This window comes from Macaca fascicularis, chromosome 5 (assembly GCF_037993035.2).
Source record: "Macaca fascicularis isolate 582-1 chromosome 5, T2T-MFA8v1.1".
Taxonomy (NCBI): domain Eukaryota; kingdom Metazoa; phylum Chordata; class Mammalia; order Primates; family Cercopithecidae; genus Macaca; species Macaca fascicularis.
The window spans coordinates 52,674,185-52,693,867 of record NC_088379.1 but is presented as its reverse complement, the minus strand read 5'-3'; the positions used below and the strand labels follow the sequence as shown (position 1 = coordinate 52,693,867).

The 19,683-nt window shown below is 34.7% G+C and overlaps 1 protein-coding gene across 5 annotated transcripts in view; it reads right to left on the bottom strand.

Moving 5' to 3' along the window:
* The window catches only part of PRKG2 (protein kinase cGMP-dependent 2), a 122,568-nt gene that overhangs the window by 66,201 nt on the left and 36,684 nt on the right, over positions 1-19,683 (bottom strand). For all 5 annotated transcript variants that reach the window (XR_012435315.1, XM_005554953.5, XM_065545059.2 and 2 more), the window contains exons 3-6: positions 11,116-11,282; positions 8,090-8,203; positions 6,067-6,172; positions 3,587-3,650 (exon numbers count right to left, since the gene is read on the bottom strand). Coding sequence is in view for 4 of the 5 variants with exons in the window: in XM_005554953.5 (XP_005555010.1) it covers positions 3,587-3,650; positions 6,067-6,172; positions 8,090-8,203; positions 11,116-11,282 (451 nt within the window). In the remaining variant the exon portion in view is untranslated. The remainder of the gene's footprint in view (positions 1-3,586; positions 3,651-6,066; positions 6,173-8,089; positions 8,204-11,115; positions 11,283-19,683) is intronic.

The following is a 19,683-nucleotide window of genomic DNA, read 5'->3' as shown; positions in this document are numbered from 1 at the left end:
GGTTTCATAACCTAGTAATGAGTTTTAACCCATTTTTACCGTAAACAAAATGTTCATTCTGTGACAAACTAGCAAAATGCTAGAGCCTGAGTACCTGTAAATACAATATATAAAACCAGAAGGAAATTCCAAAGTGACGGAGGACAAAGACAAACAAGGAAGGCAACGACTTCCCTAGAGTCTTTAATTTGCAGCTAGAAATCTTCTTTACAGGTATCTTGCAAAAAGCAAATGAAATCTTCATCAAAAAGAAGTATTGGAAGTACTGATGATATACAACCAGATGTGTAGTACACACACACATGCACATGCCTCTGTGCATTATGTGACTATGTACTCAAGTGTGTTGGTTAAAAAATTGTTTACAGTTAGTTATCTATGTTGTTACTAGTTAATCTTTGTTTTCCAAGTACAAGAGTTTAGAACACCTCAGAAATTTTAAAGCAAGCACACCTGGATCAGGTGGACCCAGTCAGCCATTCGGGCATGTAGCACCTGATTGGTTATTTTCAAAGAACCAGACACTACAAAATGAAAAACAACAGAAGTTATTCCTATTTGGGTGAGCCAATCATATAGAATTCTATGATTTAAATGTTGAAAGAGCTCTTAGAGATATGGCCCACCACTCCATTATTTTGTAGATGAGGAGATGATATGCTAAAGTCCACCACAATTCATTGACAGCTGGTAGAGTGACAGAGGCAGAACCACAAGCCCTAATCTCCAGACTTTGGACTAGTGAACTTTCTACAACACCTGGCTGCCCCACCTTTAGCTCAATGATTCATAAACTGTAGCAAAATTTACAATTATTTCAACTTTCTTATGACTCTGGATTTAACCATTAAGATGACAGAAAAAAAAAATCCTGGTTTATGCAAGTGTTGGTAAGGACTACAAGAAAGACTAGACTTTAAAAAAGTGATTCAAATGTAAAATTCCCCAAGAAAGAGGCAGATGGTTGCAAACTCTAAACATTCATAACTAAACCAGTGCCTCTTAGACTTTAATAAGCATAAAAATCTCACCATTAGAGTGTTAGGTGTGGATTTGGGGGCCCCAACTTGAGTTTCTGATTCAGTAAGCATGGGGTGGTGCCTGGGAATATGCCTTCTCATCAGCACCATGGGCAATCTGACTAAGGGCAAGGGTGCTCCACACTACACCCTCATCCCAGCCTCATACACCTCAGCTTTATGAAAGACAGCAGGTTAGAGTCACAGTGCAAAAGGCCAAAGGGTCAAATACCAAAGCACTGTGACTAACAGGTGACTTTATGATGACTCACAATGTTTGTAGTTCAGAAGGATGTCACAGTCAAATCTCATGCTTAGTGGATTCATCACCATATGTGGGAGCAGAAACTACTTCCACTCTTATCTTCCATACTGCACAACTGCCTGGTGCATAAGTCACACTGTTATTTTCATTGTCGTTAATCTTTACACTCCGTGCTGAATCTATATCGTGCTTTTACAGTTCTCATGAGTTAACTCTTAACAAACTCTAGTCTGTTGGTGTTATTCCCACCCTCGTTTTCTTATCAGAACACAAGAAGAGGCTTAACGGCAATGGCTGCCTCTATAACTAAACGTTCTGAGTGATTTAAGCTAAAGCAAGAAATGCTATTGAAACATTGCACAATCGGGGCCATTTGTTCTAGGAGTTCAACCGTCTAAGTTTCAACAAACACATCAGATCAACTACTTGGTGATGGGAAATTCTGATTCTCCCTTCCCTACGCCCTGCTACACACAAAACTCCCAAATCAACTCCTAAACTTCATGACAGATTTAGCTTGTGTTTTTCAAAGATTATGGGGACAGTTTATGGGACAGCTGGTCCTAGAACTCTGGACGCTATCAAAACTGATGCAGTAGTGATTGGCTGTTGTCAGGACCAAGTTGATAGGTCATTAGTCCAAGCTACGCTGGTAAATACCAGGCTTTTCTTAGCACTAAATAGATCCCATTACTCCCTTGTTAATCACTTTCACATTTGAGAATTTTCACACATCACAGAGACACATTTGTTTGCCAGGTATGAATAAAGAGCCCTTTATAAACTGTGCTGCTGTCTGCAAATGCTGAGATACAGTGAATCCTTTCCAGGGTGTTTGAAAAGATGAGTTTTTCAAATTTGAATTGTGTGTTAATTATTACTGGATTTGAGCCCCCATCTATATATTCTGTAGCAATTGCCTGTGGCTGCTATAAATATGTCTAATTTACCATTTATTTTTAATGATACTAAATTTTCGTATTTGCTGTCAACATAGAAATCCCCTCTGGTGAATCTACTCTATTAGTATTATATTAAAAACAGATTTCCTTGGTTAACAAAAAAAAACACTAGGGCCTCTCCAGCTTTAAATAAAAAAAAAAAAAACACCGTTAGAAATTAGGATGAATTATTAATTTGTAACATCTGTGATTGGGTTATGTTACAATGAGAGACTCTCAAGAGACCCAGGGTAAGCAATCTTCTTGAAAATGACTTCATATCTGAACCCCCTGGGGGCACAAGGCCAGGCACTGTGTCATCATGGTCTGTCCTTGATAAACTGCTGGGTGGGTTCCATGAATTGTAAATGGAAACACTGCTGGTGTCACTTACACTTAAGGATAAAATGGTCCCTACTCCCTGCTTGACAGATATTAGTTACATTGTATATTGTGATTGACAGAGGCATGAATCTGTCAACAATCAGCCTTGCAGGGTTTTTTGGGGGTTTTTTTCCCCTCCCACTGAGAACAGCTTTATAAAAGCTTGAATTCTATATGTGACTCCTTTACTATTCCTTACCTCCTTTAAATTCCATAAAAGCCATCTGGGTTTCAATAAAACTGACCCCCCAAAAAGTTAAAGAACGTATTTGCTTTGAATTTTAATCTCTGAAATCTGAAGACGTTTTCACAAAATGCATATCGTTAGAATCCAAGGTACATGTCGTAAAAGCATTATTCATGAAAAGACTTGACTAGTCTTGGACTAGAACCAACCATCTGGGTGATGCCTAAAATGACTTTTTGAACACATTCCAATATGCCGTTTCCCCCTAGATGTTAAAATAGATAAAGTGCTTCTTAAGTAGAGTTTTTAAAATGTGTTTTTGTGGCCTAGAGCGTTCAAGTAGAAAGTGTTTCACAGCCTGACTCAGAGGCTTGCCACCAAAAGGACCAACATACCCTTTCTCTGCTCCAGTTCTTAATTATGCATCAGTGACTCCTTTATACTATGAAAACTCTGTAAGGGATTGTGATGTTAATTGCAGAAAATCAAATGCTTCTTGAGTAAGGCAGGTTTGTTTTATAAGATATACTAAAAAGATTAAAATATGTAAATCAAATTTCACTTTACACATGCAAATCCAATTTCCTTTTATACATCTAAAGAGTTTAAACCTTTCTCCACCCCTTAAGGCAGCATGAGTTAGCTTAAGGTTTTTCATCACAGAAAAAGGCTCTTGGTCTCTGTAGACTGGTGCTCTGACATCTTTTTCTTATTTATTTATGGTGTTAATAATATAACTACATTCTAATATCTTCTACTGAAATTTATTTTTTACTTCAAAATTTCTTACCACTTCCAAGCAGTCAATGATCTTGGTTAATTTATCTTCAGGTAAATTCTTCAGCAAGGATACACTTCAAAATTAAAAAGAAACCTTTAATTACCTTCCTGAATTAAGCTATAAATATACACATATGCAGGTTCTAAAATCTTTACAAACATTTTTAAAAATATAATGCACTTTGATTCTTCCAAAGTAAATGTCCAAATAACTGAAAACACATCAATAACTGAATTTCATATACACTGGAAATTATAGATATATAATCACAGACATGTGCCATAGGCAAATAAATGAAAATAGTAAGATACCAGATGGGGGGAAAAAATCACATTTTGTCTATTTGGTAAAAATAAATTTATATTTGTTGTTGGTTTTCAAAATGAATTGCATTTTGCAATTTGTTCCTCTCCACATCTCAGTATCTCTTTTATTAGTTTGTGCGAGGAGCTCAGCTTCCAGTGGAGAATCAGATTTCTGTCTAAATCCTTATAATTAAGTAAGGACTGAATCCGGGGTTGGGAGGGAACATGGCAATTGACTTGAAATGATCTCTGATTATTAGTCATACTGTACTGTCTTTTAAAATTAATGACAGCCAGAGGCACAGATGAACTTCAAAAATAGGCTAAATCAAGCTACAGGCAAAATTATAAACAACACCAAGGGAATGATCGCTAAACTTCAGAATGCAGATACCCTCAAGGAGAGGAGGAGAAAGAAGCTGGAAATAACATGGGGAAGTACATAAGAACTTCAACAACTGCTTTCTCTTCCTTAGGTTGGGCAGTAACTTCATGGGCGTTCATTTTGTTATGATGTCTTATAACTTACACATGTACTATATATCACCTAGAATATCACATACTTCAAATAAAAATGTAAACAGAAAAAAACATACTGTATATTATGAAACAAAGAGGAATGTATTTCCCTAATATATCTCACTATAGATGAAATGGTAAAAGAGTCATCAGAACTTGTTATTAACACAGGCTATCATGAAATTTTACTTCTGGTCCAAACAGGGAATTAGTGAAAATTAACTATTATAAAGCTAGCACGTTTGGAGGTTGGTGGGAAAAGAGATACAAGAAAAAATATTTTCTCTCTCTCCCCTCTATGAAGGCAAGAATCAGGTTTATCTTGTTCACCACTAAATCTACAATATTTAGTGCCCGCTAATAAGTATTAGTTGAATGAAGGAAATAACAAAAGGAGGGAAGGAAGGAAGGAATATTCACTAGCAGATCATCTGAGCTTTTTCCACTAAGAACATACTAGACTCCAAGGGAATTAACTGCTATGCCTAGTGCACGTTTTATCTCAGACATTCAAACACAACCCAGGCACACTGGTTTTTTTAGGTACCTCTTTTTGGCCCTTGCCTAAGTGTGGCTTATCAGCTTTAAATGCTAATCTGTGTTGCTCAGTTGGTGGATTTTGAGATTACCTAGATTCAAGTGGACCCCACAATATGATAGCTAACTCATTGGCTGGCATATAGGTAGAGAACCTGCTTGTCATTATTGCAGCTCTCTGCTAGGAGACATTATTGTCTCTGGGAGGACAAATCAGTAACATTCTATATGAGAAATCTTATTCAGTGTTCATTGAGTCTACACTATAAGCTAAGCACTATATGGCCCTAAAATCATTAGCTTTGAAGGATTCTTATGCTAGAAAAAATCACCATAAGAAGAACTTATAATTTATTTTTAGAAATCATGTGATACATTATTATCATTATTATTCTTACATATCATAGATGACATTTCATTATAGAATGTATTGCAGCTTCAGAAACTTGCAAAACTCCCACTAAAGATACAGAAATTGTTTAAATAACTTATACTTCCAAATAAAGTTTTAATGTGGAATAGTTTTTTTCACTTACATAGACTATTTTTTCCTTATAAATTGATTCATCCAAGTTGTTGAGGTACAGAACAGTTCACAAAATGAGTATGTTCCAAGTCATCATGACAAGTATAGCAACATTTTTAGCAAGTCAATTTGCTACAAATAATAGGAATTTGGAAGATGGTGTGACTAGGCAAATAGAACGTCTCAGGTAAAACAAATAAGGATAGTAAACTTAATTTTAATACCATTCTAAGCAAAGTACTTTTAGAAAGCTTGTCTTTTGGCTAACCACTTTCAAATTTCAAATGCCTTTCAAAGCCAACAAGCAACCCAAATAATAGTTTAGGTTTTTTGCACATTTTTCTATGCTGTACACTATCACTCCATCAATGCAAGGGCAAAAACTAGCAGGAGAAGTAAATGAGTATACAAGGATAATGGAAATTAAATATGGTTTTTTGGTATGCACTAGCATTTACTGCAAGTAATGTTCCTTTGGTTTAGTCATGTGGAAAATGCTTAAATGGAAGTAGCTATAGTAAAATAATTATTCTGATAAAACCAATATATTAACAATATGGCAACTCCATTGTCTTCACTGTCTCCCAATGTACTATTCTTACCTTCTGAGGAAGTTTCTGTATTGTTCATCTCTAGCTTGGGCTGTTCTCCTCATTATATTCTGGAATACCTCTCGATCTAGTGCCCATGTTTTAACATTGGTAATAGCTTTAGAAAAATCAAGAAAACAATAAAACATTTAGTACCACATTGTGAAAATATTCCATAATATAAATCGATGGATTTGTTATATGTTCTTATAAAATGGTATTTCTTGGAAAATGCATTATTTAAACATACAAATGAAGGAGACAGCAAAATAAATAGCGAGCAATTTTATAAATCATTTGGCACTGAAATACACCATTATTTGGAAATGACTAGCAAAAAATTTCCTTTCTAATTATGTTATCGTTAGGATGACATTCAAATTAGTTTGCAATTCCCAATTATGCACTAGATCATCAGGATGTGCTCTAGATTCGTGCTGTGATACAAGAGAAAGGCAGTCAATTTGTAGCTAATCTGGAGAGTGAAGTCACAAACAGATAATTGAAAGTTAAAGATATCTGTGTGTATGTGTGTGTTTCTATGTTTCTTCTTATGTTGTTCTGACACTGTTGCTAAAGAAGCTACATATTAAGAATATCTACAGTTACTTTTGTGTAAAATGCCTACAAATTATTTGAAACAGACTATGAAAGAAAGTTTTTGAGACAATTTTTTTATGGGAAAGCCTTAAGGGCAAGTATAAAATTTAAAAAGAAAGTAGCGCAGAAGTGGTAGCTCTAAAAAATCTAGATGAAATTATGGTTGTACAATTTTTTAAAAAACAGTAAACAAAGCCTCTAAAATTGATCAAAACCCAAAGCTCTGGATTACCAAACTTTAAATTGGAATCATCTTGATATTCTTGTTAGAAATATAAGCTCCCTGGGCTCCACTGCCAGAGACTCTGATTCAGGTTGGGAGTAGAGACCCAGAACCTGCATTTTTATCAAATACCTCAGCAAGGCTAATGCGTATAACCCATTCCCAAACACTGAAAAACATCATATCTATGTAATTCAGAAGGAAACCCAAGTTTGCCGTAAAGTCAATAAAACATAAATCTAAAGAAAAGCAAATAAAGTAATCCCAAAAGTCATTCATGAAAACTCTAATTACTCTAATTCATATTCCTTTTGACATAGATATATTTTTGTTGGTTTAATCAATTTCTCTGGCTTATAATATGGTCAGAATCTCGCTGAGACCAGCTAGAAAGCAAACATTCTGGACAAGCCAAAGGCATGTGTCTAGGTAGTAAAATGTAAAGTGGAAATTAAGGCAAATATTGGAATCAGTCACCTTAAAGCCATTGTTTTTGGCAGAACAAACCTTTTTATTTTTATTTTTAATTTAATTTAATTTTAATTTCCAGGATACATGTGCAGGACATGCAGGTTTGTTCCATAGATAAACGTGTACTGTGGTGGTTTGCTGTAACTATCAACCTAACACTTAGGTATTTAGCCCCGCATACATTAGCTGTTTATCCTGATGCTCTCCCTCCCCAACCCCTCCCCGTTGGGCTCCAGTGTGTGTTGTTCCCCTCCCTGTGTCCATGTGTTCTCATTGTTCAACTCCCACTTATAAGTGAGAGCGTTCAGTGTTTGGTTTTCTGTTCCTGTGTTAGTTTGCTGAGGATAATGGCTTCCAGTTCCATCTATGTCTGTGCAAAGGACATAATCTTGTTCCTTTTTATGGCTATGTAGCATTCCATAATGTATACATATCACATTTTCTTTACCCAGTCTATCACTGATGGTCATTTGGCTTGATTCCATGTCTTTACCATTGTGAACAGTTAAAAGCCATTTTACATTTTATACACAGGTATCCAGAAAAGTTCTTTTTAGCTTAAATTATATAGGTAAGTGCTTCAATATGAATCCCTTAATAGGCATAGCATTTCTATTTTAAGAACATGTAGGGTGAAATGGGAAACAAAAAGACTCTGGATCAGGGTGCAAATGTGACTGAACTGGATTATCTTTAACATGCCACAACAATCCAAAAATGGAGCATTTCCTCTTTTATTACCTTTCACAGAGGCAGTCCTTGTACAGTTGTATAAAATGGCAAGCTCCCCAAATGTGGTCCACATAGGGATGGAGGACAGCAATTTCTCCCCTTGAAACACCTCTAGTCGACCCTCTATCAAGTAGAATTTTTAAAAAACACACACAAATAATCAAAATCCATGCAGATACTATAAATTAGAAAAATAAAATAATCATAAAGCACACAAAGTATACAGGTAAGATATTTTATGATTCTCATTATAATATACTGGTTAAAAGTGCAGACTGAAATCACCTCTGCCACTTACTATTAGCTGGGTTGCCTTGAGAAACTTTATCTGTCTGAAGTTCCCCATTGACAATGAGGATAATAATAATAATTATTATTGTTATTTTACAGTGGTGAGAATGAAGTAAGTTAATCTAGGTAAAGAGTTTAGAACAATGGCTAGTGCATAGTAAATACTGTGTTAGCTATTATTAATATTATTATTTTTACAATGTTCTGTTCCTGAAGCAGTGGATGGCAAGTGTTTTGTTTAAAATTCATTATAACCTATGAGAAATGTAATACATGAAACTATTTTCATGTATCGTATTGAGGAGCTCAACAATCACTGTATGTCTTAAAAACACAGAGCAGTTGTTCACACTGATGGAATGACAACCCGTCATAACCAGTAAGTAGATTGGCCCTGGGATCAGACTGCCTGGTTGTGTCCTGATTCAACTCATTTTTGCCTATGTGACCTTGGGCAAGTTACTTCATGGTGCCTCAACTGTTATCTAACTTCTCATTTATTTAAATGTAACACATATTAGTTACAAATGAAAATCACTAAGAAGAGTGTTTGGCACTTATCATTACCTAGGCAAAGACTGGAGGAAGGGAGAAGCAGAACTTTGTATCCCCTTCACTTTTTTTTTTTTTTCTTGCCTTGGTAGCTTTACTCTTCTTTTGCTTTGAACAAATACAAACAAAACCTTAACCAACTAAAAGCATAAGCAAAAAAGATCTAAGTTCTTAGAGGAAAAACAAAATGGTGGGCCAATGTCTCCTTTCCTTAAAGAATTAGTCTTTCCTTTTCCTAATTCACTGCTAAGGAGCTCTGGATCATCTCTGTCCATCCATCCATTCAGCAAAACTGATCTGAGTACCTATGTTGTGCTGGGAACTGTTCCAAGTGCCAGAGCCATAGAGCGGACAAAAGAGAAAATATACTTAGTCTGATAGAATTGATATTAGCAAGAAAAAAAAATACTCAGTTTTGGCTCCAAATCCTACAGGTTAGACGTGCAATTTAAAATTTCTCATTAGCTATTCTTTCAAAGCCACTTAGTGGTAGTGTCCAATTGATATCATGAATCTTAATGCATTTCAAGTTTTTATCTTGAAATTGGTTAAGGCTCATGGTACCTAAGCAATGCTGAAGAATTATATGGAATATCAAAAGTTTAAGCTAAATATGCTTTTACTATTTGCTATTCATGCTATGTTTCATAAAGAGAATATTTTTAATTATCAAATTAATTTGCCCAACCAGATAATTAAACCAGGCAATTCAATCCTTGGGTGACACTGTAATTAATTCAAATAAGAAACCATCCAATTTTAATTTCCATGTGTGCCATAACCCTGATCTCAATAGCTGTTTTGATACTGACTGCTGTTCAACCTCTTCTCTCCCTGAGCCTTTCATTAGAACTACTTGGGAAGGAATGAGTTAGACTAACATCAGTTTCTCCTCCTCTCCTAGGAGGTTTCATAAATATTTGTTGACTTAATGACCCATCTTCTCTTGCTGCAATACTCTAGTGTTGCTAAAGCAGAAGTTAAAATGGCTAAGAGAAAAGTTGCAAGACAGAAAAGTTGTCCCTAAAAATTTCAAGGCTAGCTAAATTAAGACTATAGCTCATTAATTAAGTAGAATGATTACTTGGGAATGACTGTATAATTTTAAAGCTGCCTACAAAGATATACATGGCAAATAATAATAAAATTGGCATGTTCAAATAATCAAAGTACATAAAACAATCTTTTATATACCATAAATAGAATAATACATGTTTACTAATTTGTTTAGATAGACAACTTCTGCCTCACACTTAAGGCCCCAAAGGAACAAGAATAAAAGCATTAGTTAGATTATCAGGAACTACAATGCTAAATAGAAAACATACCTCCATTCATCATTCCTTCTGGGTAAGCCAGTTTTAACTTTTTTCCCTAAAACTCAGAAAGTTGTGCCAGAATGTGACAAAATGTTCTATAACTTTAATCCCTGTTCACACAATTTTTTGCTGCTATATATAAAAGAGAAAAAATTTGAGTAGTCATTATAAGATCTATACATTACAAAAATTTGCCTATCTAACCATTACAATCTTCCTGACATGTAAGCATGTTCAAATTACCACAGACGAAGGAAACCATTTAAATGATTCTAAAAACACCAGTTTTAATTGTAAGATGTGTCATTTGATTTGTATGTTGGTCAAAGTTACCTAAATTACCTTTTAAAATCATTGGTATAAAACCAAAATTTTTCCAGAGCCACAATAATAATTGTTTTCTTTTTTCCTGGTGCATTATCTTAAAATGTTAACTTCAGCAGCAGTATTTTGAATAAAAACACTTTTGAGTGAGTGGTATTGAGATTAGACGTGCAGATTCTTAAGTCAAATTGCCTAAGTGTGCATTTTACCTCCACTACTTACGAGCTGTTTGGCGTTACCCTCCCTAAGACACAGTCGACATTAGAAACATGGAGAAAATAGAACTTGCCTTACAGGGTTGGTGAGAAGATAAAATGAGATCTCTCTATCAACTGCTCAATAGGATGCCTGATATATAGAAATCTTTCAGCACATATTAAGTATTACCATCATTATGATCAGATCAACAATCCTGCTATTTCATGAATTCAGTATGTTATGTTTTCTACAAATACAGCAACTAGTTTTACGTTTTTATAAATGCCTGCAAAAAATCACAACAGGCAAAATATTTATTATATAATAACCGGAAAAATCTGTGACACCCACCTGCCAGCACAAAGATATGGTTTCCTGGTTCTCCTTGCTTAATAATGTAACTCCCTTGCTGATAGTTTCTCCCATACATGCATTCCACCATGTCTTTGATCTGCTGAGGATCCAGTCTTTTCAGAAACTGATTTTTATTAAGGGCGTCTGTAATGAGCTTCTTCTCACTGTTATAATGGAAAAGAGATGTTAGTTACAATTAATGAAAATCATGTTTTGCTATGTAGATTTACTTTATTCTGTTTCTTGATAATATTATCTACAAACTTACAACTTTCTATCAAGAACATTTTTTTTCTAACGCCACCAAACATTTCATAACTACCACAGCTTACATGAAAAACCTATGAAAATATTTTTGAATATTATTCTGATAGTCATTATGGCACCAATATTATTATTGTTCCTAATTGCCATCAACACAAATGTACCATTTCCCAAGATCCGTAGATGCATTACTGATGGACACATGATTTTTTAGATGGAAAGCAAATCTCATTTATATAAAGGAGTTGCATTTAAGGGAATACAACACAGTCTTCACTCATTGATGTATTCATGTATGCATAGTGCCTATAGTACTAGTTATTTTATATTTTATTTAATCCTCATTACCATATTATGAGATAATTACTATTCCTATTTTAGGAAGAAGTAGACTAATAGGTAAGAAGCAACTAATTCTTCATGGGATTTAAAACTAAGTAGATGAATCTGAAGTCTGGGCTGCTTCCATTCTACCCCATTGTCTCTTCTGAGGGAGAAAGCTTCTAAGGGAGAAAGCCCTTGGGCCTTGGTAGGGTTGATCAGACATCGGTGGTGACAGTGACAGTCTAGGTTTGACTAGGTTTTACTCTAGATATGTGTGGACTAGACAGAACTGACATTTCCAATCTCACAGTCCATTCATTCCTCAAATCCAAGTTCTACTTGTTGATAATCCTATAACGCTCTGCTTTATTTTGGAAAAGATGTAGCTCAAAAGAGTTACCCAATCTTCATTAAGATAAATTTAAAATGTTTTAGTTAAAATTCTTTATATGTATATTTCATAAAATTATTGTGCTGAAAGAAAAGATGCTCTATGCGCTAAGTCAGAATCTATACAATATATTTACTCTTGATCATAAAACTCAGCATGGTATTTTAAATACTTTTCTGTATTTTTCATTCAACCTCTCTCCCAATTACTGTCTGAAAACTGGTGATCTTTTTCTACACAAAAAGTTTTCAAACAAAAGGTAAGACTTCATGAAATTAAATAATTCTTTCATGACCCTTTAGGCTACATGAAGATCTTTAGGCTACATGAAGAAAACAGAACGAAGTCTTGTACAAAGAAATTTCTTCTTCCCTACAGTGACTCAAAGCTATTCAAATTCTTTGAGTGCCTTGAGAAGTTCCATCTAATCTATTACCAAATCTTATCAATTCGTTTTAAAAAATATCACTGTTATCCATTTTATTTCCCATTTTCAAGGATGTCACCACAGTCCAAGAACAAATCTTAGGTCTGGACAACTTTAAAAGTTTATTTTCTTGGACTTAAGCTTCTAGCCTATTTTCCCTAAAATTCATCTGTACTATATCATCAGATTATTCTCACTTAAAAAAATTTTTAAATGAATTTCATGCTTATCCAATTTATTTTCATCCACTAAAGCCAACTCACTTAATATGTATTGAGAACATATCTTTGCTAGGTAATCCTCCTAGTACAACTGGTAGAACTGTGAACAGTATCAAGAAGCTCCAGCTTTCACAGACTTTATATGTTAGTATAATATTCTAGTCAGTGTTTCCTCAATGCCCACATATACCAATTTTCCAAAGTATGTTCCAAGAACACTGTTTCTTTATAAGCAAAAGTGTGCTACGTTGAAGCAACTTTGGAAATATACAATGCACACTTTAAAGATTCAAAGAAGTTTTACTGTAAACAAATCTCTTTAAACCAGTATTTCTCAAGCTTCAATGTCCTTTTTATTTATTTCTTTTTTGGTTTAACTTCATTCATTCAACATCCAACATTCCATGGAAGTACTCAAAAAGACTCTTTTGCCCATAGAAAAAGTATCAATATCCTACAACCCAATATTTATCATTTTCTACAACATGGCTCCAATCTATCCATTTAGTACTTACTCCCTAAACAATTTTTTTATTATAGATAAGCTGGTATCCTTATCATCCCCTATATCTTTGAACTTTGCCTTAAGAAATGGAACATGTTTTCTTTTATGACTTAACTTACTTTTTACTCCTCAACCTTTCCAAACCTTATACATCCACCAAGAAATCCTTCATGATTTTAAACTGGATGATTTTAAATGGATGCTGTAGTTTACACAATCCTTTCTTTCTCCTCTGAATTCCTAGAGTACTTATATTCACATCTGTTCTGCTTTTAAAATGACATTAAGCACTTACTTAGGACATAAAAATTAATTAAACATGACCCATGGTCTCAAAAAGTTTCCAGACTTTTATAACTTAGTGTATAAACATACTGTAATAGTCTCTAACTAGTAAAATTATCGCTATGAATTTTTCTCAAAAGTACATTATAGGCCGGGCGCGGTGGCTCAAGCCTGTAATCCCAGCACTTTGGGAGGCCGAGACAGGCGGATCACGAGGTCAGGAGATCGAGACCATCCTGGCTAACACGGTGAAACCCCGTCTCTACTAAAAAATACAAAAAACTAGCCGGGCGAGGCGGCGGGCGCCTGTAGTCCCAGCTACTCGGGAGGCTGAGGCAGGAGAATGGCGTAAACCCGGGGGGGCGGAGCTTGCAGTGAGCTGAGATCCGGCCACTGCACTCTAGCCCGGGCGACAGAGCCAGACTCCGTCTCAAAAAAAAAAAAAAAAAAAAGTACATTATAAATTTAAAACGACTTATTTTAAAAATCTGATAAGTTTCGGCTAGGCATGGTGGCTCACACCTGTAATCCCAGCACTTTGGGAAGCCAAGGCGGGCGGATCACGAGGTCAGGAGATGGAGACAATCCTGGCTAACATGGTGAAACTTCGTCTCTACTAAAAATACAAAAAATATTAGCCGGACATGGTGGTGGGAGCCTTGTAGTCCCAGCTACTCGGGAGGCTGAGGCAGGAAAATGGTGTGAACCTAGGAGGTGGAGGTGGCAGTGAGCCGAGATCACGCCACTGCACTCCAGCCTGAGCAATAGAGACTCTGTCTCAAAAAAAAAAAAAAAAAAAAGTAAACTTTGCAACTCCTTCTATAACTATGATAGACCAGCTATATCAGCATAACTCTTCCTGCTCCCACAAAACAACTATGAAAGCTGATTAGATAGATAGATAATCTCTTGGAAGCATTAAAGATCTATCAACATAGCAACAACTTAGAGTCATGATCTACAAGAGAACATGAGGCTGACAGTCTCCTCTGCATTTCCTTCAAGGCATTTCCTGCTTTTCAGGCAGCTACTGAACACAGTCTTGGCTATCTCAAAGACAAAAGTTCGTGTTCAAAGCACACCATGAAGTGGAATGATAGGATGCTTCATTCTTACTCCTGGGCTGCAGCCCTTCAGATGTCCCATCTGAAATCCTGGGTGTCTACCTGGGATTCTGGTAAACACCCAGGATTTCAGATGGGACATCTGAAGGGCTGCAGCCTAAGAGTAAGAACTAAGCAAAATAGGCTAGCTCTCAAAAACACTGAAAAGCAGCCACCAAACAAACAAAACGCTATTTTGGTTACAACTATCAGCGACTATATTAACTGCCTGCCAGAAGCAAACGTAAATATTCTCCATAGAAGTTCACAAAATCTGGACACTCAAATTTTCTCCACAGTTTTTTAAATAGCAAATATTTGTCATGACATCAGAAGTTACCAGGCATACTAAGAGAAAAGGCCAAATGACTGAGGACAGAGAGAAAAAAGACAATAGAAACAGAACCATAGTAGATCAATATATTGCAGCTATCAGGTGCAACTTTAACTATAAGCAATATGCTTTCAGGACAAACGGAGATGTCAGTAGAAAATGTGAATCTTTAAAGAAATCAAATGGAAATTCTAAAACTGAAAAACACAATATCAGAAGCTTGAAACTAAAAAGATCAGCTGGGACGCTGAAGAAAGAGAAATAATTGAGCTGAAACAATATATGAAGGAATCATATTTAAGAGTTAGCTTAAATCAGGCAGGGTGCAGTGTCTCACGCCTGTAATCTCAACACTCTGGGAGGCTGAGGTCGGTAGATTACGAGATCAAGAAATCGAGACCATCCTGGCCAATATGGTGAAACCCCGTCTCTACTAAAAATACAAAAATTAGCTGGGCTTGGTGGTACATGCCTGTAGTCCCAGCTACTCTGGAGGCTGAGGCAGGAGAATCGCTTGAACCCGGGAGGCAGAGGTTGCATTGAGCCAAGATTGCACCACAGCACTCTAGCCTGGCAACAGAGCAAGACTCTGTCTCAAGAAGAGAAAAGAAAAGAAGAGTTGGCAGAGTTAGCTTAAATCAATTATAAGATGTCAAGCACAGACAAGATGCCTTATAAACTCTGCATAAAATAAATAACAAAGAAAACCATATCTAGGCCTACCATAGTCAAATTGCTGAAAAACCAAATACAATGAGAAAACTCTAAAAAGCAGCTTAAAAAAAAAAGGCATTACTTTCAAATGACTAACTTACTCTTCAACAGAAATAACAGAAACCAGAACACAGTAGCATATCTTCAAAGCGTTTCAAGGAGCCTATTTCAATACCTTTACCCAGTGAAAATCACCTTCAAAAATGAAGGCAAAAGGAAGGTATTTTCAAAATGTTTTTCCGTTGGCAACAGACTTGTAACAGTGAAGAGCTCCAGACAGAAGAAATATGATCTCAGATGGAAACTGGCAGATGTTAGAAGGAAGAAAGAGCAATGGAAAATATAAATCTGTGGGTGATTAAAGAAAGCTTGTGTTTCTCAAAGAGCAATAATAATGCCTTGTGCAGTGTAAAATATATAATAAATAAATGTAGAAAACAGCCAAAACTGCAGGAGAGGGAACAATAAATGGAGTTCACATAATTTAAGGTCCAGCAATTGATAAAAGTACTAATCTATGTTATAAGTTTAGTAAGTTAAGGATGCATGCCGTAATTTATAGTGAGGCCTACAAGATCAGTCAAAGAATGTTTAACTAGAAAGCTAACAAGGATAGGCCGGGCGTGGTAGCTCATGCTTGTAATCCCAGCACTTTAGGAGGCCGAAGGCAGATGGATCACCTGAGGTCAGGAGTCTGAGACCAGCCTAGCCAACCCCGTCTCTACTAAAAACACAAAAATTAGCCAGGCATGGTAGCGGCCACCTGTAATCCCAGCTACTTGGGAGGCTGAAGCAGGAGAATCACTTGAACCTGGGAGTCAGAGGTTGCAGTGAGCTGAGATCGCACCATTGCACTCCAGCCTGGGCAGCAAGAGTGAAACTCCGTCTCAAAAAATAAAATTAAATAAATTAAGTAATTAAAGAAACCTAACAAAGATAAAATAGAATTAAAATATATACTTAATTAATCCTCAAAACATGGCAAACAGAAAGAGAAATTGAATAATATTAGATATTAGATTTAAACCCACATTTTTTTTTTACATTGGAGATAAATATACCAAATACCCCAATTAAAAGACAAGCTTGTCAGACCAATAAAATAAAATTTAAAAGGAAATACCAAATGTATATTGCAAATAAGATACATGCCTTAAAGACAATGTATGGAAAGGCCGAAAATAAAAAAGTAAAAAAAGACATACTATGTAAACATCAATTAAAAATGAATTTTTCGGCCGGGCGCGGTGGCTCAAGCCTGTAATCCCAGCACTTTGGGAGGCCGAGATGGGCGGATCACGAGGTCAGGAGATCGAGACCTTCCTGGCTAACACAGTGAAACCCCGTCTCTACTAAAAATAATACAAAAAACTAGTCGGGCGAGGTGGCGGGCGCCTGTAGTCCCAGCTACTCGGGAGGCTGAGGCAGGAGAATGGCGTGAACCCGGGAGGCGGAGCTTGCAGTGAGCCCAGAACGCGCCACTGCACTCCAGCCTGGGCGACGGAGCGAGACTCCGTCTCAAAAAAAAAAAAAAAAAAGAATTTTTCTCTGATATAGGAAACTAAGCCTTAATAAAAAACATATTTCTAGAAATAGAGAGGAATATTTCATATTTATATCATCAAGAATATCTAAATATTCTAAATATGTATCCACTTAATATGATAGCATCAAAATACATGGAACAAAACTGGCAAAATTAAAAGAAGAAATAGACAAGTGTCCCACATTAATTCTGGGAGATTTTACCACATCTCTCTAATTAATAGAATAAGCCAACAAAAATTAGTAAGTAGATCTGAATATTTGATTATTGAACTTTATTTAATCTCTCGACCTCATTGATATTTTAAATGTCTCTATTCAATAAATTCAGAATACACATTCATTTCCAGTGCACATTAAACCATCATAAAAACTGACCACATGGCAAACCACAAATCATTTCAAGACATTTCATAAGACTGAAGTAATACAGAGTATATTCTTTAAATATAGTATTAATAGAATAAAGCTAGAAATCAATAACAGAAAAATCATAAAATCCTCAAATGTTTGAGAATTGAGCAATACATTTCTAAACAACCCATTGGTCAAAACTTAAGTTATAAGAAAAGCCAAATCATATTTTAAAATAAATAATAATAAAATATGACATAAAACTTGCAAGATGCAGTAAAAATGATGCATAGAAAATTCATGCTGTCAAATTATATAATAGAATAAATATTATAAATGAGCATCCTAAGCATCCATCTCAAAAGACTAGAAAAAGAAAAGTAAGTTGAACTCAAAAAAGGAAGGAAGAAAATAACACAATGACAGCAGAAAATAACCAACAGGAAAAAAGAAGTATAGAAGTATAATGAAGAGAATCAACACAGCCCAAAATAATTTCTTTGAAAAGAATAATAAAATGATAATTCACAACAAGACAGGACTTGGGGAGTAAGAGAGGAAGGAGGTATAATTACTATTATTAGAAATAAGAAGGAGACATCACTATGGATATTACAGATATAAAAAGAGAAATGAGTAGTATGAACAACTTTACAGTTAAAAATTAAACTGCATTCTTGCCAAAACAGTTGTTCATACTATATAGTCCAGCATCAAGCAATTAAAAATAAAATTTTTAAAACAACATCATTTAAAATAGTTTCAAAAACATCGAGTATGGAAAACTGTGATGAAATGAAAAAAAATTTCTAGAAAAATAAACCACCAAATCTGAGACAAGAAGAAATAGAAAATCTGATTAGCAATAAAGAAACTAAATCAAATATAAAAACTATCTCACCCAAAAAAGTCTAAACCCAAATGACCTTATTATTAAGCCTTATAGATATTCAAAGAAAAATTAATATTAAATTTATATAATATTTTCCAGAAAACAGGAAAGACGAATTTTTCCCAATTCATGTTATAGTGCCAGAATAGCCTGATAAGGAGTTATACTACAAAAAAGAAAAATGAAATCTAATATCCTTAATGAACAGAGGGACAAAAGTAAAAAACAAAACAAACAAGCAAAGTATAAAAAATAAATATTCTAGGTTAGATTGAACGTTAATTAACATAATTATCAACATGAAAAGAATAAAGGAGAAAAATGTAGAAATATAGTAAGATGCAGAAAGAGTATTTGGTAAAATTAAACACTTGTAATACTTTTTGAATTAAGTAATACTTTTGGCAAATTAAATATAGAGGAAAATCTCCTTAATCTGATAAAATACATATATAAAACAAAACAAAAACACATCATATTACATCATGAAACATTGAAAGCTTTCCTACAGACATCAGAAATGGGACACTTCAATCCTGAATCAAAAGTCTGAGCAAATTTAATAAAGGGAGAAAGAAAAGAAACAAAAAGAAGAAAAATAAAATAAGAAAATAAAATATGTAAATGTAGAAAAAGAAAAAATTAAACTGCATTCTTTCCAAAAGATATGATTGCGTATATGAAAAATTCAAAAGAAAATACAGGTAAACCACCAATATCAACAGGCGATTTCAACAATCTCACTTGATACAAATTCACTATACAAATTTAATTGTATTTCTATATTCTAGTATTAAGCAATTAATAAAAACTTTTAAATAATTTAAAATAGTATCAACTATGAAAGATTATATCTAACAAAGATAAGTAAGATGTCTACACAGAATACAAAATACTATTAAAAGAGTGAGAGAAAACCTAACTAAATGGAAGAATATACCATGGTCATAGATTAGAACACTACATTTTTAATTATGTTAGTTACATTCAGGTTGATCAGGTTCAATGAAATCCCAATCAATGCTCTAAATTTAAAAATTTATGAAAATTGAGAAGCTGACACTAAAATTCTTATAGTCATAAAAAGGCCCAAGACTAGCTTCACAACATTGAAGAATAACAAAATTGCAACGCTTAAAGTAATGGATATCAAAAATTACTATGAAAGAAAATAATTAAGAGAATATATACTACTGGCACAACAAT